This window comes from Anoplophora glabripennis, unplaced genomic scaffold, assembly GCF_000390285.2.
Source record: "Anoplophora glabripennis isolate ALB-LARVAE unplaced genomic scaffold, Agla_2.0 scaffold278, whole genome shotgun sequence".
Taxonomy (NCBI): Eukaryota; Metazoa; Arthropoda; class Insecta; order Coleoptera; family Cerambycidae; genus Anoplophora; species Anoplophora glabripennis.
The window spans coordinates 476536-501010 of NW_019416472.1; the positions used below are offsets into that span (position 1 = coordinate 476536).

A 24475-nucleotide genomic window follows, 5' to 3' on the forward strand; every position below is an offset into this window, starting at 1 on the left:
GCCGGAATTATTCAGCTGTTCTTTTCTGTTGCACCTACAGGACATATACATATATCATTTTCAGAAGGATCAGCATGGCAAAAGTCCTGTGCATTTTGGGGAATTGTCACCGTAAATGTTCCTTGTATTAATGATGATAGAATTTAGCAATTTGTAGGATTTTATTTATTTATATATTATTTATATTAAAAAGTGTTTCAAACGTTCCAGACGACACTTCATTTTAATCAATACAGCTTACAAAGTTTTATTCTCGCGAAAACCTCTAGCATTGTTAATCACAGTTAACTGCCGTTTATCATTTTCACGAGAAATGAAGTTAACTCGGTTTGACTGATTTTCAACTTTCGAAGTATGTAACATCCTCCCTAGATTATGCCATGAAGTCCTGGGATACATTCTATATATTGTAAGCACTTTATGACTTGGTTGTGAACAAATATCACTTTTTTCTTCTTATGATTGTTTATACAAATCAAACAAATGTGGGCTGTATTTTTTAATTAATGTCGAGATTGACAATGGTTACAAACAAAGTGACAGCGTTTGCTCGACTGGGTTGCTGACTTCTAGATTTTGCACTGTCTATCTTATATGCACCAAACACTATGTTTTATTTGTATTGTATCTAAACCCAACTAATAGGAAACGGAGGTGTTTCGCTTCTTTCTTCCTCCTCAGGAATATTTTCATACTGTGTATAGTGCGTATACTTGTAACGACTTGCCGACGGTTTAATCAATTTTGGTCTTTGAATGGAGCCATCCAGTTCAATCGTATGTCTTCTTGAAGGGTATTGTTCAAACAGTGGTCTTGGTGAATGGTCTTCTGCATACTCATTAGGTCTATGCGATTCATTTTGAAGGGATAGCGTTCTATGGCGAGTTTCGCTAGATGTGTACCTTGGGGGTGATCCTGAAGGTACGGAACGTTGTTGGGGTTCTTTTGGAACATATTTGGTAACAGTGTCTTCACCATTCCTCTGTTCATTTTTCCTGCGATTGGGTGTGTAAGGAAGTTCGAGGGATTCTTTGTCCTCTTCTGATATTTCGGTAGCAGGTTTAATGGTTTCTTCCAAATTTTGTGAACCTGAAAAATGATTAATCATTTGTTATTAGGCAAATTGTGATTGAATGACCAATTGATTGTTGATTGATTGATTGACTGATTGATTGAATGATTGATTCAATAAGTGATAAAATGAAAGGTTACTTCTATCTATTTCCAGTAAAAGTCAACGAACGAGTAAATGATTGAATTGATAATGAATGAATTAATTAAACGAACAAATGAGAGACTGACTGAATGAATCAATAATTAAATTAATGAATTATTTAAAGAACTGTTTTATAATACCTCTATCTTTAAGATCGGCAGCGGAACACATGGGCATCTGTATTTGCAGGGTTTTCTCAAACTTATCATAATTCGCCTCGTAGCACTGATGTTCATCATTAAAGCATACCATGGTGTCAAACCTGTGTCCCCATAGGATTTCATTGGCCAAGTAGCTTGTTTGCGCGTTAGTTCCTTGTCCGGTACTCTCGATGGTACCCTCTAGTATCAGGATAATTTCGAATTTGCATCGTAGCATATCGGCAGCAGACAACTGATAAAACGGCGAGTCCTCGTTGATTCTGTGTACTATTGTTATTGGCCACAGAAAAAATAAATCGCTACCGGCACTGTCTACTTCAACTTCAAGATCGGTTTCGAAGAATTTTAGTTTTTCCCCTTCCTTCGTTTTTCTGTTGTGTATGAGTATGGCTCTTATGCTGGCTCCTGCAACAAAATGTTTTTGTTCATTGTGCAATCTTCTATCTAAACGTAATTTTTATTTTGTTATCATTTTAATCTGTACGATTGCTTGCTTGGAATAAGTTATTCGAATATTGCTAACGTGGAGATTGAATGAAATAATATTAAAACAGCTTTTGTGGATTTAAATCCGAAATATAACAAAAAATGTGAATAGAAAAAACTACTTCCAATTTGGATTATTTTTAATACATATGAGATTTAATGAATAATCGTGGTTTATCATAAATCTTCAACCCTCAATTCGTTAACTCCTTATTTCTTACCTACAAGTGGAGCCATCCTCAGATCCCCAGCTCTGAACATCATGCACAACTCTCCGTTTCTTGGTGCGACCACTGCATTTCGACTGAACTGAATCGTGAAATTCGTCAGTCGTGGTCTCATCAGCTTGGCTATGACCACCCCCACAGTAAATCCGTCTATTATCATACCGATGATGCACTGACAGCACATGATGAAGATCGCTTCTGGGCATTCTTCCGTGATGACTCTCAAACCGTAACCTGTGGTGTGCTGAGTTTCCAAAGAAAATAGGAAGCAGGAAGGAAAACCGTGGATGTTCAGAACGCAGGGTGTCCAACCTAAAACCCGTTTGCTATTTAATGACTTAAAAAATTGATTAAAAAATTGGTCAAATTATTTTAGCACACGAATTGCGAGAATTTCTGGCTTTAACAAATTGGACAAGATATTGGGGTTAATAGAACTGGTTAGAATTTACCAAATTTTAATCACATTTAGAATTCTAGTTCGTGTTGTTATTCCAAACAATTTAAAATATTGTTTATAAATACATGTATGTTATTTATTTTAATTGTATTTTATTGTTTATTCATTTTTAACAATTAATCCGGGCGAATTAGTCCAAACACATGCCTGTTTCAAAAATCGGGCCTAACTCGAATTTTATGGGCTTAAAATTAAGTAAAAAATACACAGAATAAAAGCCTAAATTTGTGCATTTGTAGAGGTTGAGCGTCATATTGTTTATAACAAAAGAAAACAAAAATAATTGCTCTTTTTTCAGTTTTTCGCTTATATCTCCGAAAATAAGCCTCTAATCGATATGAGATATATTTATCGATTTTGTTCCTGAGGAAATTTGCTACAAGGATAGGTTTTTGCGAAAGTTCTTAATTTTTTTTACATTGCAAAATTAACGGTGAAGAAAAAAATGTGCAAAATTTTCAGCATTAAATAAAAAAATCGAATTTGACTGAAATTGGATGAAATTACAGGAAAAGATAACTGTTGGGGTGCTCAACAAATACTCGCAATCCGGATCCCCTATTTCAAAATGGCGGCCTACTGCAAAATTATAAAGTCGGAAATGCGAGCGCGTATATTTTCTGCCCAAGTCAAGATATAGAAATTTGTTAAAAAAGGATCGAAAGGTAATTATATTGTCTTGCGTTTACGTGAATTTCAGATTTTTGAGTTGCAAAATAAAAAAGTTATCAATAAAAAAACAAAAACAAAAACGGTAAGTACCTAGGGTCCTTATCTCGGCGGTTTTTTAATATACAGATTTCAAACCAATTATATCACATAGTGCTTAAAAAAAAGAATTTAAAAAAAAGCGTCTCGATCCGACCAATAGGAGCCGAGATAATTTTTTTTCTTAAAAACGGCAATCTGGCTGTTCTGTTTAATATTTTGTAATGAACTTGGGCTCGTTGTAAAGTAGAAGACTTCCTTTATACGCTGTGACGTCATAGTGCCCATGCTGCGCTCAGCTTTTCAAACTTCTTACTTAACAAATGAATTGTGGCAATTAGAAAGCAGCTACCGCGATGCTTTTTTTAAATCAACTTATTTTTTTTTCGCTCTTTCGAATGGTGTAAGCAAAAGTCTGTGAAACTCATCGCCAAACCCCGAAAAATACATTTTTTTTGACTTTTCACGTTTTCTTTTGTAATTTCATTATGCTTTCGATATTTTGAAAAGTAACAAGGTCTTTTTACGTATTTAAAAACAAAAGTCAATTAGTTCTTTGAAAAAAATGGCCAGTATTCTATTTACCGTGCTCAGAAGAGGTCGACGTATAAAATATTGTCTTAAAATTAACTGTTACAGTTATTGCGTAAATTGTGTGTAGAATTTTATTGAATATTACAATATCAACATTACATATAAGTACTGCATTTTATAGTATTTAAAAGAACTGTTACATTCAATTCTACCATATTTTATTCAATAAATTGTATTGCTAGCGAAAGTTTTTTTTTGATTTTTATAAGAATATTAAAAGTAAAATAAATATTTAATGTATAATATATTTTAATTTTAAACTTCGATGAATTTTTCAAGTTAATGGTTTACGTTGTAGAGCACGTGATTTGAATGTGGCAAAATGGCAAAATTCATCGAAAATTACATTAAAAATTACATTAAATATTTATTTTACTTTTAATATTCTTATAAAAATTAAAAAAAAACAACTTTCGCTAGCAATACAATTCATTGAATAAAATACGGTAGAATTGAATGTAACAGTTCCTTTAAATACAATATACATGGGTTCAATTCTCCATGGTTACCGAGGTATGGACCTTTAAAGTTCAGAAATAATGTTTTAATATCAATCTGGCTAGCTATGATTATGTTAGTTAACAAAACAAGTGATCAGTTTATGTAGTTAATTGTGTGAACGTGTTTCTAGTAATATTTTGTCAACATGCCTGTGCTATTTTCAAACGAAGAGTATGTCGACATAGTTTACATTTATGGATTTTGCGATGGAAATTCTCGAGCTGCCCGTAGAGAGTATCAACGACGAACAGAAGAGTGCCAAATCATCAAACATTTGATTCTGTGTTTCGACATCTGCGAACGCATGGTTCATTTCCAACAATGTCAACTAAGTATGAACAGCTAAGCAGCAGAATTTGATTGAGCAAGAAAACATTTTGTTGATAAATTGTAGACAATGCACAATTAAGTACTAGGAGAATTTCAGCATGTACGAATGTTCCCCATTGGAGATTATGGCGAACATTACATAGCAACATATTGTGTCCTTATCATGAACAACAGATTCAGCATCTGGAACCACATGACTTACTTTCACGGGGACATTTTTACCAATGGTTTGAAGCCTCAATTAGTTAAACGTACATATTTTATTTACCGATGAGTACCTATTTACTCGAAACAGAGTGAACAATATGCACAACTCTCATAGATGGTCTGATGATAATCCTTATTTCAAAAAAGAATCTACTTTTAACGACGATTTTCTATAAACGTCCGGTGTAGCATAATTAATGATCAACTAATTTGGCCTTTCTTTTTTGAAGAGTGCCTTACAGGAGAAGTTTACACCAACTTTTTACGTAATGAATTGCCGGGTCTATTGGAAGATATTCCAATAAATGATATTATAACGGTGCTCTTCCTCATGTTAGTCGATTAGTGGGAGAGTGAGAATGACAGCTATAGTAATAGGTGGATCAGACGTGGAGGACCGCATTTCTGGCCACAGAGATCACCCGATCTCAATCCTTTAGACTATTACTTGTGGGGCCGTCTTAAAAGCTTAGTATACAAGACATCAATTAATAGTAGAAAAGAGTTTACGCAGATAACCCGGGACTTTTCAAGAGCAGTCACTCTATATTTGGTACTTAGTGCTGTACAGCGTAGTAAGGTTGAAAGAGGACATTTTGAACAACGTAAATAAGTAGATTATTTTTGTTTTGTTGTCATTTTGTTATTGTTATTCCTGACAGTCAAACATAGTAAAAGTTTAAAATCTGTGTACATGCAAGTACCTACTTATTTTTAAACATAACTCTGTAACCATGGAGAATTGATATTATAACTTTTTACTCAGGATGACCTCAGCAACTTGTTCCTTAAGTTTGTCCAGTACGTCTTGAAACATCCTATATAAGGTTATAAAAACAGGGATAATTTTATTATTATCAATCTATTACCTGTCTCTACCTGTCTGGAAGGCAAGTGATCCTCATGCAGGTCCTTGTGGACAAATGCTATAAGCCACCATATCAAAGAGAATATCAACCAGCCTCCCGTGAAGCCTATTCCCAGTACTTGTAGGGTCCACTTCCATTCTGCGTCGACCAAACTGGTAAAGATATCGTGGACGTAGTGGATGTACCTTCTAGGAAATTTCGGAGGAAGAATGTTATATTCTCCGTTCTTCAGTATGGCTCTTCTTTTTAGATTTGTGTTTCTTATGGGTGGACCAAACGGCCTCCTATGATAAATATTTAAGAACTACCAGCAAGATATGTTGGAAGTTACAGTTTGACTTCTTGAGATGTCAGGTGATTGTTGAAATTGACTGAATTTAAGTCAGCATGTCAATGCTTTTGTGTAGATATTACAGAAAATTTCAGATCATGAAAAGCTTATGGGGTGATGCAAACTGAATGAAAAAAAGCGTTTATATACTATAATAGAAATGTTATCTGCTTGAGTAAACTAGAGTTACATTGAAAATAATTTTATTATTTCAATGAATTTTCAACTTCATATGAACTATGAACCTTTAGAGTAACTCACAGTGTACATATGTATGACAAATTTTGATAAACATTCAGAAAAAGCCCATATTATAAACTATGTATTTTAAATTAGGTAAAATAAAATAACAAGCGTTTCCTTTTCTTGAATAAAAAAACTTTATAAACAGAAACAAACTAATTGGGTAACTTTTTAGGAAAACTACACTCACCTTCTCTTGTCTTTTATTTTATTCGCAATCCAAATAATTTTTTCCATATTAACTAAAAACTGTTACTTAATAAGTCAATGAGAAATTTAAAATTTTATAACGCTCAGATTTTATATACCATATATTTACTGTGTTTACAGATTTCCAAAGCCGGATCCTTTTATATTATAGATTTCCTCAATTAAAAAAGTTATAAAATTATAGTTTTATAATTAGATGCCAATTTGGAATTTGAATTAAACAAATATAACTTTTAAGATTAAGTGTATACAGGGTCTGAAAAAAAAATGGTGCTACGAACTTTGATAGTTATCTTTAAAAAGTAAGTTAACAAATGTAGTTTTGATTGACAACAATTTTTTCAATACTATATTAAATTTTACGTAAAACGAGGGGTAATATAGATAGAACCACATATGTTTTCATCTTAGTTGTGGCGAAGTATTTGCGGTGTTACCAGTAAAGACGCTGGCAGTGTTTGAAAGTATTGGATGCGATCAATCAATTACATAGGTCACTACCAACGAGAACCGAAATGAATATCATGACGGACCTAGGAGTTCTAATAGCGGATCCGCCCCCACAGAGTCTGGACTGAGAACAACAAGGGCAAGTCTAAGATCCCTAGGTATGGCACCATTTTCCCAGTGTGATTTATAATGTATTCTTCCTTTGTAAGAAGGAACGATATTTACCTACTTCTGACAGTAACAAATTGCTTAGTAGAATTTAATTATTACACCTTTTTTCTTCTTGCGTGTCAAATTTTGTTGTATTTTATGAAGCGTTTTACAACAAAAAATTAGTTTTGTGAAATTGGAATACCGCAGTGCCACTAAGTTTTTAACAAACAAATAGAATAAATAATCTTAAAAATACACAAGGACGAGTTAAAATAGTATATGAGGGTGAAGCTCCATGGTATTTTAAAGTAAACTACTAGTTTCAATGGAGTTATATCCAATGAAGAAGATCCAAGAACTAGAAGGCCTTGAGATATAACTAATAGTGGTGTTTTCGGGAAAGTTGACACAATGTTTCTCTAAAATCGTCATTTGAAAGCGTTTACTATTGCTAAAGTATTAAATATATTTGAACTGAACGTTTAGACAATTCTATGTGATAAACTGGGTTGGGGTTAAGTTTCGGCAAGATGCGTTCCAAATTTGTTGACACCCGAACAAAAAAAAAAAATCAATTGAAATCTTGGGTTTCGAACCCAAACTTTTCGTTTAAGATAGTGTCAGGCGATGAGAAGAATCTTCAGCAGCAATTCTCATGCTCACCGTCATTTAGGACCAAGTAAGAATTATTGTCATATGCCATAGGGCACTACAGATACAAAAGTTACTTACAATACCGTTAATAAAATTATATACGGTTACTGACCAAAATCGTTCTGCTTTGGATCATAAGTTCATGTATAATATATTTTTTTAAATAGGCTTTTAGTGACGTCATTTTATTTTCGTATTCTTCTCAGCAAACCCTTTCATTTGATACCCATATCATGGGGGTGCATAAAAAATAACTGGTCCGCCATCTTTGGGAGTCCGCCAGATTGGATTTAGAATGACATCAATTAGCTGCATTGCATTGTCATCCAAACTACAAGTGTATGCAAAATTTCAACTCAATCAGTTGTTGATTTAGTTGCAAGATTTGACCCATACTAACAAGGCAAGTTAAATAAAAGCTTGTAAAAATGTCCAGCTTCTTTATGTAATGCACAAACTCACAAAGCAGCCAAAGTCCAATCCTTTCTCCGCGACTGTAACTTCTCTGAGCTGAAGCACCAACCTTATAGCCCGAATTTGGTTCTGATTTACTTCTATTTATTAAGAAATTTTAGAAAAGGTCTTAGGGAACGTCAACTTGCAATTAGTAACCAATTGGAAGATGATATGATTAATATGTCTAATTTGAAGACTGATGAGAATAATATTTTTTTTAGGATAAAATCGTTGCATGGCAAGTGGCATAAGTGCATTGGTGTTGAAACAAAAAATTATAAAAAAGTCTTGTCTTTTGTTTCATTATTAGAAATGACATTTTTGTAGGGCTTTTCATAGTTTCTTTTAAGTTGCAACCAGTTGGAATTAGGGGAATCGACAATGGTTTTATTTTTCAAGAAATAATTTTCTAGTTCTGAATGCTAAGTTTTTACAGAGAAATGTTTCCTGACTAGCTTTATGTCATACGAAAGTAAAAGACCAATATTTTATGTAGAAAAATTTAATGTATAAAAAATGAACAACGAAACACATTTTGGGGGTTAATAGTGAAAACATGAAAACAACTGATTTGGAAATCACGAGTCATCTGCCACATATTAGAAAAAATGATATAAACGAAGTAAACTGGGCAAAGTATCGTGCTACCAAAGCAGCTTCGCAGTTGCTTAACAATCCATTTCTGTTTTGCTTAAATGTAAAAATTCTTTAACTTAAAGCTAATTACATTTAACACGCGAGGTACGAAGTAGAAAAATTAAGTTATTTTAAAAGGAACATCAGTAGTGTTTAAAGTGACTTAGTGGTGACCGTATCCACCTCCAAAAGAGAATCCATGGCCTCCAGAAAATCCTCCGGAGATGATACCCCCATCGAACCCACCCCCAAAGCTTCCATGTTCGTCAGCTTTGATGAGAACTGGCACGGGTTTCTTTACGACCTTAACGTCGTGAACGAGGACTGGTACTGGCTTGTGGACTGCAACTGGGTATGGTTTTGGGATGTGGACGGGGATCTTCACTGGCACTGGCACCTTGTATGGAACACTGACTGGTACTGGGATGTTCTTCACCACCTTGACTGGATAGGGCTTGTCTACGTGGACTGGGTATGGCTTGGCGACATGGACTGGGTAGGGTTTGTCGACCTTGACAGCTACAGGGACCTTGACTGGGTAGGGCACCTTCTTCTCCACGTGAACTGGGTAAGGGTGAGGCACGGGCACGGGAATCTTTTTGTGGATGGTGATGTGGTGGACGTGGCCGTGGTCGCTGCTACCTACGTCGTTCCCGAGGTCGACGAGGCTTCCCCCAGATCCGCCGAGGTCTCCGTGACCTCCGTACGAGCTTTCGTAGCCGCCACCAAAGCCGCCGAGCAAAAGGCCTCTCTTCTGCTTCGAGGATTCCCCAGCGAATACTGCTGATGTAAGGAGCAGGGTGCAAAACTGAAATAAGAATAAATATTTTTGTTAATTTGTTTTCATTTTGTAATAATGAACATATTTTCAGCATTTTGTATATCAAATTAATAATGTATTGTGTATTAATAGTGCACAATGAGATTGAATTTGTAATATGTTTGTAATTTTAAAAAGTAGGTGACTAAAATTGAAAATAAATTTTTTACTTCAAAATTTGTCTCTAATAAAAAAATTTATGATGAATCTCAACAGATATTATTATAATTATTTCTAAATTTATTTAAACGCACCATAAATTGCTAATTTGTTGAAGAAAAAAGTCGAGAGGTCATTTTTATTCGAAATTAAAATTTGCTTGTTAAAAAATTTTCCACTTTTCTAATAACGTTCCGTAATTTTTGTAACATGTATCATACATACAAAATTTAGTTTCTATATTTTCATTTTATTAAAAGAATTATTACAAAATGTTATAATTTGTTGTATTAGGAACACAATGTATTGAGTTTTCATTTCTCTGCTTCGTAAATACATGTCTAACACATATTTACATGGATATTGAACATATTCTGAAATATTTAATTGGACTAAACAAAATGCATTTCTAAATCTAATATATTAGATGTAGGTAATATTAAGTAACACATGTAATATCGTGTATATGGCGTGATGTTCATTTATAATTTTACTACTAATGAAGCTATTGTTAAAATTCTTGAAATAACTCACCAGAAACTTCATGTTGGAGGTGTTGGAAAAGTAAAAAATATCAAACTGCAACTGCTTGATGAGTGTCTGGTACCCCTGGCTTATATACCTACCCTCCTTCTCTAGCGATAGTAGGTACTTTCTTATGCTTGTTACATCCGAACCACAGTACCGTAAAAATTATTCAAACGAATTTATTTTTGCACGGAAGTATGACGGGCTTTTGGCGAAATGGAATAGTTAATGTGTATACTTTTATAATAATATTAATTAAGAGCGTTATTTCTAGTCATTAAAATCTGATTAATTGGTAAGGTTTTACATTAAAAAGCCAAATATTATGCATCGAATACTAAAAGCATTCATGTTTGTGTATAAGTGACTTCAACAAGATATACAGAGTGTTTTTGAGTACAGGCACTATGATTCCTATCGTAAAACATAGTCCGGTCAAATTAGTCATAAAAATGGTGGTCAAATAACAAAAATTCCGACAGAGCTAAATTTTGGTGGAGACCTTGGGTACACCATTAGAAATAAAGTGTCAAAAGTCCCCACCGATCCCATGTGTGATAAAAAAGTTATTTGGGGTCAAAGGTCAAAATTTGAGGTGTTTTGGATTTTTTTCGAAAACGGTAAGTTCTATCAAAAAAGTAGTTCTGACAAATTAGATCTAAAAATTATCTACAAAAATGGTCCTTATACTTTTTTTTCTAAGTACCACCATTCCTGAGATATCGCGATTCTAAAAGTTGAAGGAGTCACCTTTTACATGATATGCACATATATGCAACGCATATACATAGTCAGGCACTTAATACAAGTAAAATGCCTATTTGTGTCTCTTATATATATATATATAAACTAGACTATTCTAAGAATATACACTCAAAAGAAACTCACTCCCTTAGTCAAAATGACGCAGATGTCCTTATAATTGAAACAGCAATAGAACAATGTAATGCAACAAAACAACTATTGTAGTTGGTGAAGATGTTGACTTATTAATACTACTCATTGCAAGGACTCCAATTGATAAAATTATATATTTTCTAAAACCTAGAAAGGCTCAACAGCGAACAGAAATATATATTTCAAAAAGTTTATCTGCTTATCCAAAATGCCAAAACCATATCTCATTTTTACATGCGATAACCGGCTGCGATACTATAATCAGCAATGTTCAGAAGGGGTAAAACATCAGTATTAAAATTATTTGGAAAAAAAGATTTGATTGATTGCAGAAATTGATTCTTCACATCAAACAATAATCACAAAAGGAATTACCTTTCTCCTTGCTGTTAAGGAGCTCCAAAAAAAATTGATTGTATAGATAAATATAGATATTTAACTTCTGTAAAAAATACAAGAAACAAGAAACAAGTACAACTATCTTGTCTTCCTCTAACATCGGCCAGAATAGTGGCAGAACTCCTTCGGAATGTGTGTCCGGTATAAGTTGAGGATTGGGGGTTGGTAAAAAAATAAATAGGGAATTTATTTGAGGGAAAACTGAGTGTTACTGAGCAGTACGAATCTAAATTACTAATGCTTTATTAAGAAAAACATGTGCATCAGTACCAAGGTTTCTGGACTTGGAGTTATGCCCATCTCTAAAATACTCTTCCTAATCATTATTTGTGCAAAAAAGCCCAATTTCGTTTAACATAGGACTTCAATAATGTTCGAATTAAAATGATAAAGGTGAATTAGTACCATTTTAAGGTGGCAAGAATGGGCTAATTCATGTCACCACACTCGAGACCCCAGCTTCAGCAAACTTGCTAAAATTAATTTCTTGCAAATGTAAAAAAGGATATCGGGGAGCTCGTGGATGCAGAAAAACTGGACTAAAGTGCTCCGTTATCTGCGCGAATTGCAATGGTAGGTACCTGCGACAATTCGGATGTTGATCTGCAAGACAGTGATGAAGAGGAAGATACGGAGACAGTTCTTCAGCAAACCTTCGACGAAATCGAGGAAGAAGGTGATGAAGTCGGAGAAGAGAACCCTATCGAGGATAACTTAGAAGAACTTCCTATCGGTGAGGTTTTGCTCAGTTCTGAAGACGAAGAACTCGCAAACCTGGTCCATCAGGGATAGCGAAGCGAAGGAGAATGCACTAAATTTAGTCAACAGTGCATCATATGTGGATTAGGCCTACTGGGCATATCACTAGCCAGGAAAGCCAGGAACTCTACCTCATGGTGGTGTGGAAATAAGTTTGTTGGTCAAGACGAGTGTTGGAGTAGACTTTGCGGCGCTCGTACGCCGAAACTGTTCATTTCACAGAAAAAATGTTGATACATAAATTATAGAAAATGGTCTCTAGTTCAATTTATTATATAATTATTTTCACCGTAAAGTGAGTCGGAAAGGAAATATCGTCGAAAAACTGTTTTGGAGCGCCATTTTTCCAATATGGCGGCTACTTCCGGAAAAAAGAGGTGGTAAAGTAAAAATTCGGAAAGAGCACGTCAAAATCTATAAATATACCAATTTTCAAAACTCCCCTAAAACTTCACAGGCAAAACTTCCAACTGATTGGACTAATAGGTACACCGTCAACAACATAACCTCAAAAAAGTTATGTAATTAAATGTCACAAACAAAGGTCGCAGCTAGTGTCATCTAGAAGGTGGTTAAAGACTAATAACCCTGACGTATTTAAAACCCCCAAAAACTTACCTATACCAAATTTTACTAAATAAATATAAAAGAAACATGGTTAACATTTTATTTTTTGACGACTTGCATCGCGAAAACATAAGACGATAGGCTTATGGCACCTATAAAGGAAAAAATCTTTTTATTTTTGTATGTTGTATGACTTTTTGAATTTATCATACCTTTTTCCAAATGTGTTTAATGTAATATAAATAAGTTTAACATGTTAATTTCTTTTTGTTCCCAAACAACAAAATTATTGATAGGTCTTTTTAGTACTCAGGTCTAGGTTTAACGTCTTATACTTTGAAGTAACAAATTATTAGTTTACTTAATTTCAGTGTGAATGCATATAAAACTCTCTTAATTATTAAAAAAAAACAAAAACAAAAATTAAATAATTTGCTATTTTTTCTTAATGTTCATATTAGACATGTCTCAAGTTCTTGTGTTTTCATAAAAAGTGGGAAATTATGTTGATTCAGTGGCGTACGCAATGGGGTTCTGGGTATTAGAACCCCTCCAATAATGATAATTAATATTAGGAGTTTTTAAGTTAACAGCACTGTGGTAAAATTTTATTTACGCCATTGACAGCTTATAATGTACATTTCAAAAATTTAAGGTATAAACTGTTATCTAGTATTTTATTTATGAATAGTTATCATTACATTTTGTTTTGTATGTACCAAGCTTTTTTTAAATTCTCCAATGTTGGCTTTCTCCAAGTTTCGTGCAATCCTCGTCTTCTTCTTCCGGTACATCATAGTAAGTTTTCTCCACGAAGTCATATTTGCTAGCACTTCTCACAAATCCAGGTAAAGAGCCTCGTCTCGCAGTTCTTTTGGGAAAGTTGAAATTATTTTCAAATGGTGTGATAGGTTCCGGAAACTCGAAAGTTTGACAGATCTGTTCTTCCTTTGCATGATTCCCAAAAATTTCCGGTGGACTTAGGCCACCATCTTTTGGTTTTCCTTGCGGTGCTGGTTCTAGGTAGAAATAAGAGGACGATTGTGGATTTGTTTCTTCAGGAAAACCTTTATCTGATTCTGAAATGTATTTTCTTTTAGACTTACATAGACTGTATATAATGGAAAGAATACAGAATACAGCTACCTACACTGTAAATAAATCGGTCTGAGTGAAAGCTGAGTGAATCCAATGAGTGAAATTATTGAATACATTTTCACTCAATATTGGGCATTTTGATAATTTTACATATTCTTGATAATTTCACTCATAAAATTTTTACTAAGAGAGGAAAATTTCACTCAATGGGGTGAACAGAAATGGATACATTTTATTGAATGGAATTGAGTGGAAGTAAGTTCAATTTTTATTTTATTTTTTTATTTACTGGGTAATGCATTCAAAATTTTTATACAGGGTGTAACTAAATAAGTGTAAAACATTTAAGGGGGTGATTCCTCATCGAAAAAAAGATAGGATCTTTCATATAAAGAAACTTCATTGGAGCATTCCTTGTTAAGATACAGCCCCTTAAAGGGGGTACATAAAATTTGTTTAACAATTTTTTTCACAAGCACTAAACAAGTTACAATATTGAAATTAACCTGACATTTTCTACTACCAAAAAGACACTTAGCCAGTAATTTATTTGGTTTACCCCATGGTTGTAAGGGGTGGAAAAGGCAACCCCTCAAATTTATTTCCAACGTAACTTTTTGTCTTATTATTTGTTTACCATTTAAAAATTTATTTCCGATAGCCTGTTTCATTTAAAAAAAAAATGTCTCTTGAATTTTTTGCCCAAAATAAACCAGTTCGCAGCAAAAAATTATTTTACGAACAACTACAGAGATACATCGTCATAAATGCGAACTGGATTTACTGTTATTTTGTAGTTACTACCTGCATTAAATGATTAAAGGGAAATAATCAAAACTAATTTATTAATAACAAAACATACAACATGTAGAAATCATTTTAAATGGTAAACAAATAATAAGACAAAATGTTACGTTGGAAATAAATTTTAGGGGTTGCGTTTTCCACCCCTTACAACCATGGGGTAAACCAAATAAATTACTGGCTAAGTGTCTTTTTGGTAGTAGAAAATGTCAGGTTAATTTCAATATTGTAACTTGTTTAGTGCTTGTGAAAAAAATTGTTAAACAAATTTTATGTACCCCCTTTAAGGGGCTGTATCTTAACAAGGGATGCTCCAATGAAGTTTCTTTATATGAAAGATCCTATCTTTTTTTCGATGAGGAATCACCCCCTTAAATGTTTTACACTTATTTAGTTACACCCTGTATATTTGTAATAATTCTTAAAACTGTAGTTGGGATTTAAATAAAGTACTGAAACTTTCTTGTAACTTTATTTAGAGAAAGATTAAAAAAACAAGCGAAATCGCGAAATTTTGAGGGTTATTTTGTAAAATTTTCTGTATAAAACCGTGATCGTCAGAATACACTGTTGAACATTTAAACTGTACAAATATTAATGATATCGAATTTTTCTAATTTGACACATTAATATGACTCAATGTGCATGTTATTCTCTCTAAAATAATTTTTTTTCAACATATTGTATAATAAAATCATCTTATCTATCTATTTTTATTGCGCATACTTTTCTTTGGAAGTATATACAGGGTGGCCCAATTAAAACAGTGCACCTGAAATATTTTCAAAGCAACAGGTTTTTCCGGAAAACCCCGAAACAGGCCGATTTTGCTTTCAAGGGAGACATCTTTTGATCATGAATTCTTGGATGTAGGGTCATCCCCCTAAACGGGGTGGCAACCCCCTCAAGAATCCTAAATGGTAGGGGGGTTAAGTGGCACATCACTTCAAAGGTATTCTAATTCTCTTTACAAACATGCTGAAATTTTTTTGTTCTGCCTTAAAATTAATGTAAAAATCCTGTTGGAAGTGTTGGTGAAATAAATCGAAAAAAAAGTCTTCAAACAAGTTTTAATTAATTAAGTGTTTAAATTCCGACCCATTTACTTCCATACAGTAATAACACCTTTATTCAACATTTTCCCGAACATTTTGTAGCATTTCAGGGGTTAATTCATCACATGGTTCGGTGGCGAAGATCTTCTAAAGGGGTAGGTTTCGTTTTAAAAAGAACACTTTTTAAATGACCCCATAAGAAAAAGTATAATGGTGTTAAATCAGGCGATCTTGGGGGCCATCAATGAAACCCCTTCTACCAATCTAGTGTTCGGGAAAATGTTAATTCAAAAAGTCACGTACAGCAGCTGCATAGTGTGGCGGAACGCCAACCTGTTGAAAAAATATATCATTCTCTGGGATCTGATTGTCGTTTTCAAGAATCTCCACAATGCGGTGGTGGATGAAGTCTTGAAGCAAATTGAGGTAAGATTCACCCGTCAAGTGATCAGGTAGAAAAAATGAACCAACAATATTATTTCCCAAAATCCCAGCCGAAACAATCAACTTTTCTGGATACTGTGAGTGCTGTTCTCTCATAACTTCAGTAACTCCAGTATGTGCAGTTATACGTCTGCTGACGTAACCTTTAAGAAAGAATGTGTATTCGTCAGAAAAGCATGTACAATATAAAAAATTGGGATTGTATAAAATTTTTTCACTCATCTGTTTACAAAATTGTATACGGCGATCTGGATCATCTTAATTGAACTCTTGAACGAGATGAATTTTATAGGGATGGAATTGATTCTTTTTCAATATCATCTGAAGACTACTACGTGGAATTCCTGAAGTTGCCTCTAATTTGGTGCTTGAAGACTTCGATGATAAACCTTATTTTTTTACAGTTTCATTATCCGGTGAATTTTTTAATTACTATTTTAAGTCATTTTTTCGATTTATTTCACCGACACTTCCAAAAGGTTTTTTTACATTAATTTTAAGGCAAAATTTCAGAGTTGCCGCCCCGTCTAGGGGTAAAATTTTTTATTAAAAGATGTCTCTTTTGAAAGGAAAATCGACCTGTTTCGGGGTTTCCGGAAAAACCTGTTGCATTGAAAATATTTCAGGTGGACTGTTTTAATTGGGCCACCCGATATATTAATTATAAACATAATAAAATATAATCCTTTGTTAGAAACCTTATTTTATTCTGTGAATTTTGATGGATAAAATGTTAAGTAATCTGAGAAAAATTTGTATGATACGACCAGGTCTATTTGTGTAGAAAAGTGACTATATTTTTAAAGGCAGACAGCACAAGCAATAACTACAACAAATAATATAATATATGTTTACTTTATACAACTGTTAAAGTCATCACGTACATTTTTATACTCCAATATAAAATTTATACACATTATCACATTTTTAACAACTTACATAAATAATATAGGTATTCTACAAAACAACACAAAATCGAAGTAATAAATAATACAGCTACTAATATATTACTTTTCTAGATTTGTCCTAATTTATCTTTGAAATGTTTTACTTTACTTAAATATATTTTTCATTATTCCTATGCTTATTGATATCTTAAAAATAAATAATAAAATAAATATACAGACGATTATTTTGAAAACTAAACGAGATATCTAAGTTCTGCAAGAAATATTGTGAGATGCCTATTTTAAAGTAAAAAAATTAAAAAAATGGTTTCTATTAGTGAATAGTTTACAATTTAGCGGGAATATTTACCAATTAAGTTCATGCTATTTAAAAGTATTTGACATAAGCAATAGTAATGTAAAATACACATCCAGGTTGCTTTTTAAAGTCCTTTCCTTTAGGGACGTGTTTCTTTATTTTAGGTCAAATGGACTAAAGACGATACAGGGATATTGAAATTTAAAAAAACTGTTTTTTTTTTCAAAAAAGTCTAAAATGATTTACGTAGATTGTTGTAACTTGTTCTAGTTCTTTATTTAATTAAATGCAAAAATTTGCTGAATTGGGATATAAATTTGTCAACCAGCGGCGGAGATAGGTACAGTTGTCGTCACTGAAAACCCCTACTTTACCGAGTTTTTTAAATTCGTTGGATTGTATTTGATTCTCAAATTGTATTTCAAATAAAAATATATTTTCCATCTTATTCGAAAAATTAGTCATTCTCGATTTATTATTTTATATTTCAAACATTTATACATAAGCAAATCACACAGTAGAATAAATATTACATAAATATTTAAATTCGATTTAAGTATAAAAATAAATATAGGAATTTCTTGTACAAAATTCTATTTTAAAGGTACTGTAACCATCAAAAGTCCAAAAATTGCATTCCTACGTCACGCCTCAGATAATTAAAAACGAAAAGTTTATGTGCAACTAAATAAATTTTTAATTTAAGAAATAATAATTCAAATTTGATACAAATTTCAGATATTTATTTTTTCTGAAGTATAATTTCGCAACAAATGATTGAACTGATTAAATTTCCAAAAAATCCAGTAGCGTTCAACATTTTTCAGTATTTTCACTACTGGCTGACATATTTATATGCTAATTCCCAATTTGCCTTTGATTCGTTAAATTACTAACCTACGTTTTTGAATATACGTGAAACATCATCAGACAGAAGAAATGTGACATTCTTTTAATTTCGACACAATTTATCGGAAATAACATTTTTATTGTGTAATTTAGTGTAAATTCAAAGCTGTTTATGAATGAAATTATATTGGTGGCGAATTTTGAGTAAAGTTAAAATTTTAAGCTCATTAGCATAATTTTTGGTTAAAAAAACAAAATATGTGAGAATGAGAACACAGTGTGTACAAATCGCTACATAGTTTACATTTGTAAGTAGAGGCGATACAAAGTTGTGTACAAATAGATACCGACGCGCAGTTTGGATTTTGCTGTCAGAGGACAAACATGTTTACTTAGAGAATCAAGAATTGATGTTAGTTCTTTTGGGTGTGGTATATGTTACACATAGCAAACTAACTCAAAAGTTAACTCATGAACAGTACTCAACGATTAAGCTTAACAAAAAATTGTGTTGATTTTTGGTGAAATTTTATAATTTTTTTTAAGGTGCAGTGATTTGAAACCCCTGGTTCATTAAAAATTGTTGGCATTTAATAAATCCAAGGAAGACGCTTTTGAAATTATGACATGGACTAAAAAGAACACCCTGTACATTGGAACGTTATAATTTGTTTTAAATTAACACTTCAACGATAATTAGGACTTTTTAAGGCACTAATACTGCAGAGGTAAAATCTTTTAAACTTATCAATTCAATATCAATGAAAAATTCAGTATTTACAAATTGATTTTACATAATAATACCCTGATTTCTGATTTCAACTCCGCAGACTGTTTTGTATGACATAACACTATCTACTTGTTCACTGCGGAGAGGTGGTATCACTAGAGGAGCGTGGTTCTGTTTCTAAGGCATCTAGAACTAAAACAAGTGTTAGTCAAAAGCCAAGTATGTACGTTTCTAAATAAATATTAGGAAATAATTGATAACGGTTATTATTAATTATTATTATTATTAGTGTTTTGAAAATACAAACAATGCTTAGTTTTGGCAATACAAGTGTTAAAAGTGCATTTTGAAAAAAGTATTCGGTTCACAAAAAAATCTCTGGTGTACTTGGTACATACGATAATTTTCGGAACACCCTATATATGATCTATTAAAAAAATGAGAGTCAAAATGCATGATATACTTCAAATTTTTTACAGGTTTTTTTTTTAACTTTTAACGATAACAAATAAAATGAAAATATTATTTGTGAAAAATATCCCCACTCTTCAGCAAATTTGTTCATATTTTTTTTATAAATGCCTTTACTAGTGCAGTTCTTATTTTATCATTAAGGTAGGGATTTTCTTAAAGTTTTTCTCGCTTGTAAATTTCTGTTTATTGCTAACTGTTTTCGCGTAATTAATTGTTTTATTAGTCATCAGTATCATATTTTCGATACAATTCTGAATTTTGATAATAATTGTTTATTAGCTCGTAGTATACAAATACTATATAAAATATAAAATAGAGCATGTAATTTTTTAAAATTTAATTATGTCACTGGAAATAATAACTAATTACAGTAATTCTTGTGAAAGAACTTTCGATTATAAATTCTAAACTACATAAAGAATTATCTCCATTACTATGAAATAAATAAAATTTTTGAGAAAATTATATACACACTTTAGTAAAAATTTACAAAGAAAAAAACATGCAGAAAGCCCTCCCTATTGTGATGAAATAAAAGCTGTTGTAAAGTTACCTTAAAAAAAAGAATAAATTTGACTGGGGATATTTTTCTCATTTTTGTAAATGCGATTGTTCCGGACAAAACGTCAAAAAGTGACATCTGTATACAATTTTCAAGTTTCATTTAAGTGCCGGAAGTGTCTCGTTGTACCCAAATGGGTTGATGACGTCGGGGCTATTTTTTACTATCGGGCGGCAAAATTCGATGGAATGGGAAATGGGAACAGAGAAAACAAAGTCGACTGTTGGTATTGAGATTTTCACCTATTTACTAATATTAAATAATAGTCCAATTAACTAAGCCTTTAAATCGAAATTTTGCCAACTTGGCTGAATTTTTGATATGATTTAGTTTAAGGTATATTATAAAAATAAGTGAGAGTAATTTTTTGTTCAACCCCCGGCCAAGGGTGGAAAAAGATAAAACAAAGGGCTTTTTCAAGATAACTCAAAAAGGGTAAGAGCTAAAAAAAAAAATTTTTCATAAAAGTTGTAAAGCAGACAATTCTACATAAAAATGGCCTCTTAACTTTTTCTTGTACTATTACAATTAACAGAGTTAGGGAGGCTAGAACTTATGGGAAGATTTCAGAAATTTAAAAAAAATCATAATAAACAGAAAAATGATTGAATTTTGTAATTTTTTTTTCAATCTGCTCTAAAATATGTAACTTTTCTTTTCAGAGAAATAGATATATTTTTTAATTTTTAATAAGAAAGTTATAACAAAAAATCAAATTTTTAATCGTTAATTTTAATGATTTAACAAAATTAAATTTCTGAAATCTTCCCTTAACTTCTAGCCTCCCTAACTCTGTTAATTTTAATAGTACAAGAAAAAGCTAAGTGACCATTTTTATGTAGAATTGTCTGCTTTACAACTTTCATGAAAAACGTTTTTTTCTAGCTCTTACCCTTTTTGAGTTATCTTGAAAAGGCCCTTTGTTTTATCTTTTTCCACCCTTGGCCGGGGGTTGAACAAAAAATTACTCTCACTTATTGTTATAATATACCTTAAACTAACTCATATCAAAAATTCAGCCAAGTTGACAAAATTTCGATTTAAAGGCTTAGTTAATTGGACTATAATACTATTTCGTTTGTCAAATACTATCTTCTATGTAAATGCAACAATAAAGAATTAAATTGAAATTAAGATTAAGATATGCGTAGAAAAAGTCACAAATGCGATGAAAAACTCAATCTGTCCCATTTGTTGCCAACGTGGTTTGTGAACAATTGTTGATCCACTAAAAAAACGATATTTTCGATTTAGCTTCTAAATATATTATTTTACATTCTCGCACATCAAAAAAATGATTATACGTTTTGAATATGTCAACTATTTTTTATAAAATCATGTTTCATTAAATCCTCAATTTAAAAAAAAATAACGACTATTTTTCATACTGGCATAGTCTACTACAGCAGGTAATATTAACAATTCTTTATACAGAGTGTCTCAAAAACGTTGCAGCATCACCCAGTCACAGAATCTTGAGATCAAAATAAGAAGATTTGGATGAACTCACCTTGTTATATACACCAATTAACGCCTAGGTCAGCTGAACGTGGTACCTCGAGATAATTTTATATGACCCTTTACTATTCTAGTTAGAGGGTTTTTATTTGGTAAAAGTGTTTATTTATTTGAATATATTTCTTGAAAATGTAAGAAAGAGACATATTAGGTATTATTTTTTTGAGATCCTCACGCTTTTAACTACCACTAACCCTGACTTGCATCACTTCGATTTTAAACTAAATTTCTTTGTATATTTTGACTTTACTTTAAAGAATTTAAATTAAAATTAAATAAAATCAAATATTTTTCTAAAAATCCTATTAAATAAAGCCATGTCACAATGTACTTGACTGTTTTTTGCTTCAACCAGGTAAGTATAGATGACATTCTTCATTGGTGCACTACCAATTTACTACATTTAAACTTCTCCGAATGCAATGCGACGTTATTCTCTAGGAAAATCGGTTCTATTATATGTATATTATACTTTTGATGATAATTTAATTAAGAAATGTTGATTTTCAAAGATCCCGGTGTGAAATTTATTATTAAATAAAATTTTACATATCAATCATATTAAGTGTGAGGCATATACAGGGTGATTCAGTGATAAAGTCATTAATTTTAACCATGTATTCTAAAGGCTTAATAAAGACAGAAAATCGAAAAAAGCTAGGTTAGTGACCGAATACTCTCGATAAACCTTTGTAGGTCAGCGGTCGGAAGCGGATCAAAAAGGGGTTTAAATAATGATTTGAAAATATTTTTTTCCGCGTACGCATATTACCTTTCAAAATTTTTTTAATCACGTATTCGTATTCAACTATCTTTTTCCCATCTTCCCTTAAAATCAATGACATTATGACCCTGTAAAAACTTCGGTATCATTGTATTGAATTCGTAACAATTTATAGGAACCAAAGCAAGTGTCTTTATTGTATAATGCATTTGTGCTCCCTAAATTAGAATATGATTCCCTTCTATAGAACTATTACACTCCATAAAATAAAATTGATTAAAAAAATGTGTTTCTATTTCTTTTGTCAGAAGCCTCTTTTTTATATTTACATACAATTATAATTATTATTACCCTTGGGAAACATTGTAGAAAGTTATAAACTTTTTGCCTACTTTTATTCTTAGAATCGTTTTTTCAAATATAAGAAATAAAATTATGTCCTTTCAGTATATCTAGTGTAGAAGATATTTCCATTTTACTAGAAATGTATTGGAAACATCAAAATTTCACAAAGGAAAAACATTTTCTAGAAAAGTAAATTAAATAAGAGAACCTACGTATAAAACAGTTATAGGGTTGTCATAGGGATGAACAATCCAAAAAATTAACGCCCTTTTCCTACATACTCGTATAAAAGAAGATTCATATCAACTAGAAAGTTCCTAACTCAAACTCTTTTAGAATTATAATAAAAAACATTGATTGGCCACAAGCTGGTATACATTGACTTATTTTGACCAGCAGTCTGTGGTTCAGCGGTGTTTTAGCCTTTCTGGAGCACCTAGTAAATAAGCTTAAGAACCACTTTTTCAATTTTAAAGTACATCGTGCATTTTGACTGCAGTAAAAAAAATGCTCTCATCAACATCATTTTAACTGTACCTCATGAAGCGTCTTCACTATTAACTAACTAACGTAAAATGCATATATTAAACATTTAATACAGACAACACCTTTTACAAAAAGCATCACCAGCCGAACTTACCAGACCGTTGCTCTTGGATATCCTGAGCCTTATAAAACGCAGCTAGATCTGCTGCAGAACACAAAGGAGTGTCAATGGTTACAGTATTATCGAACTTGGAGTAATTCACCTCGTACCCCTGTCTGTCTTTATTGTAAGACACCACGGGTTCAAACCTGTGGCCCCACAGCACTTCAGTGGCCAAGTAGCTCGACCTCGCCTGCGTCGTCTGTCCCGTAGACTCTATAGTCCCCTCTAATATCACCACAATTTCGAATCTGTCCTGCAACATGTCGGCAGCAGACAGCTGATAAAACGGCGAGTCTTCGTCTATCCTGTGGACGATGGTCATGGGCCAGATGAAGAAGAGGTTTCCGTCGCAACCGTCGGCGTTGACGGTCAGTTCTGTCTGGAAGTTATTCAGTACTTCTCCTTCTTTGGTTTTCTTGGAGCAGATGAGCTGGGCTCGGATGCTTGCTCCGATGATGTGGCTCTTCCTCATGTCTCCCACGCGGAACATGAGGCTGAGGTAGCCTTCGCGTTGGCAGATCACAGCGTTTTTGGAAAACTGCAGGGTTTGAGTTCGTAGTTTGGGGCGGGTCATTTTCGCGAACACTATACCGCACATGAAGGCCTGGATGATCATGCCCACGATGCTCTGGAAGCACATGACGAAGATGGCTTCCGGGCACTCTTCGGTGGTCGTTCTCACTCCGTAGCCTATAAAATAAGAAAATAATTATAAAATCTACAAATTGTCTATAACATTCAGATTGCTTCCTTAGTTTAGGTTTTATGAGTAGAAAACTAAAAACTAAATTGATTGGCCTAAATTAGTAACAAAAACTGGTTGAACATGCAAATACACCAGTGGTGGAGTTTCCGTGAAGTATATTTATTAAAAAACTCTAAGTCGCTAACTTTTGAAAATGAAATTAGTAATTTTGACTCATATTTATATAAAGAAAGACTTTATCCAACACTTGTATATAATGATACTATAATTTCTTTTGTTTTAAAGGAATA

At 32.6% G+C, this 24475-nt stretch overlaps 3 protein-coding genes across 5 annotated transcripts in view; all 3 read right to left on the minus strand.

The window, feature by feature from the left end:
* Nucleotides 1-628: 628 nt before the first annotated feature.
* Nucleotides 629-6570, minus strand: LOC108906598 (G protein-activated inward rectifier potassium channel 3-like). The gene is made up of 5 exons (XM_018709902.2): nt 6524-6570; nt 5760-6043; nt 2085-2402; nt 1357-1782; nt 629-1089 (listed from the first exon to the last, which is right to left on the minus strand). Exons 1-5 carry the CDS (start codon nt 6568-6570, stop codon nt 629-631), a joined length of 1536 nt encoding a protein of 511 aa, XP_018565418.1.
* A 2162-nt stretch (nt 6571-8732) lies between these two features.
* On the minus strand, nt 8733-10469 carry LOC108906606 (zinc finger protein 512B-like). The gene is made up of 2 exons (XM_018709910.1): nt 10406-10469; nt 8733-9700 (listed from the first exon to the last, which is right to left on the minus strand). The coding sequence occupies exons 1-2, from the start codon at nt 10415-10417 to the stop codon at nt 9056-9058; spliced, it is 657 nt and encodes a 218-aa protein (XP_018565426.1). The 5' UTR covers nt 10418-10469; the 3' UTR covers nt 8733-9055.
* Nucleotides 10470-13686: 3217 nt separating this feature from the next.
* The window catches only part of LOC108906618 (G protein-activated inward rectifier potassium channel 3), a 49975-nt gene continuing 39186 nt past the window's right edge, over nt 13687-24475 (minus strand). For 2 of the 3 annotated variants that reach the window (XM_018709924.2, XM_018709925.2), the window contains exons 3-4: nt 23471-24169; nt 13687-14100 (exon numbers count right to left, since the gene is read on the minus strand). In XM_018709924.2, the coding sequence (XP_018565440.1) occupies nt 13751-14100; nt 23471-24169 (1049 nt within the window). In that variant the 3' untranslated portion in view covers nt 13687-13750. Of the gene's footprint in view, nt 14101-19316; nt 19400-23470; nt 24170-24475 lie in introns of those variants that run through there. The other variant, XM_018709926.2, reaches the window with a different exon arrangement.

Bases quoted from the DNA above. Each gene is read 5' to 3' on its own strand.
- LOC108906598 (XM_018709902.2), bottom strand. From the start codon at position 6,570: ATGGAAAAAATTATTTGGATTGCGAATAAAATAAAAGACAAGAGAAG. The intron at 6,044-6,523 runs GTGAGTGTAGTT...TATTTATCATAG, and splicing joins AAAATAAAAGACAAGAGAAG to GAGGCCGTTTGGTCCACCCA. The intron at 2,403-5,759 runs GTAATAGATTGA...AACGGGTTTTAG, and splicing joins TTCCAGACAGGTAGAGACAG to GTTGGACACCCTGCGTTCTG.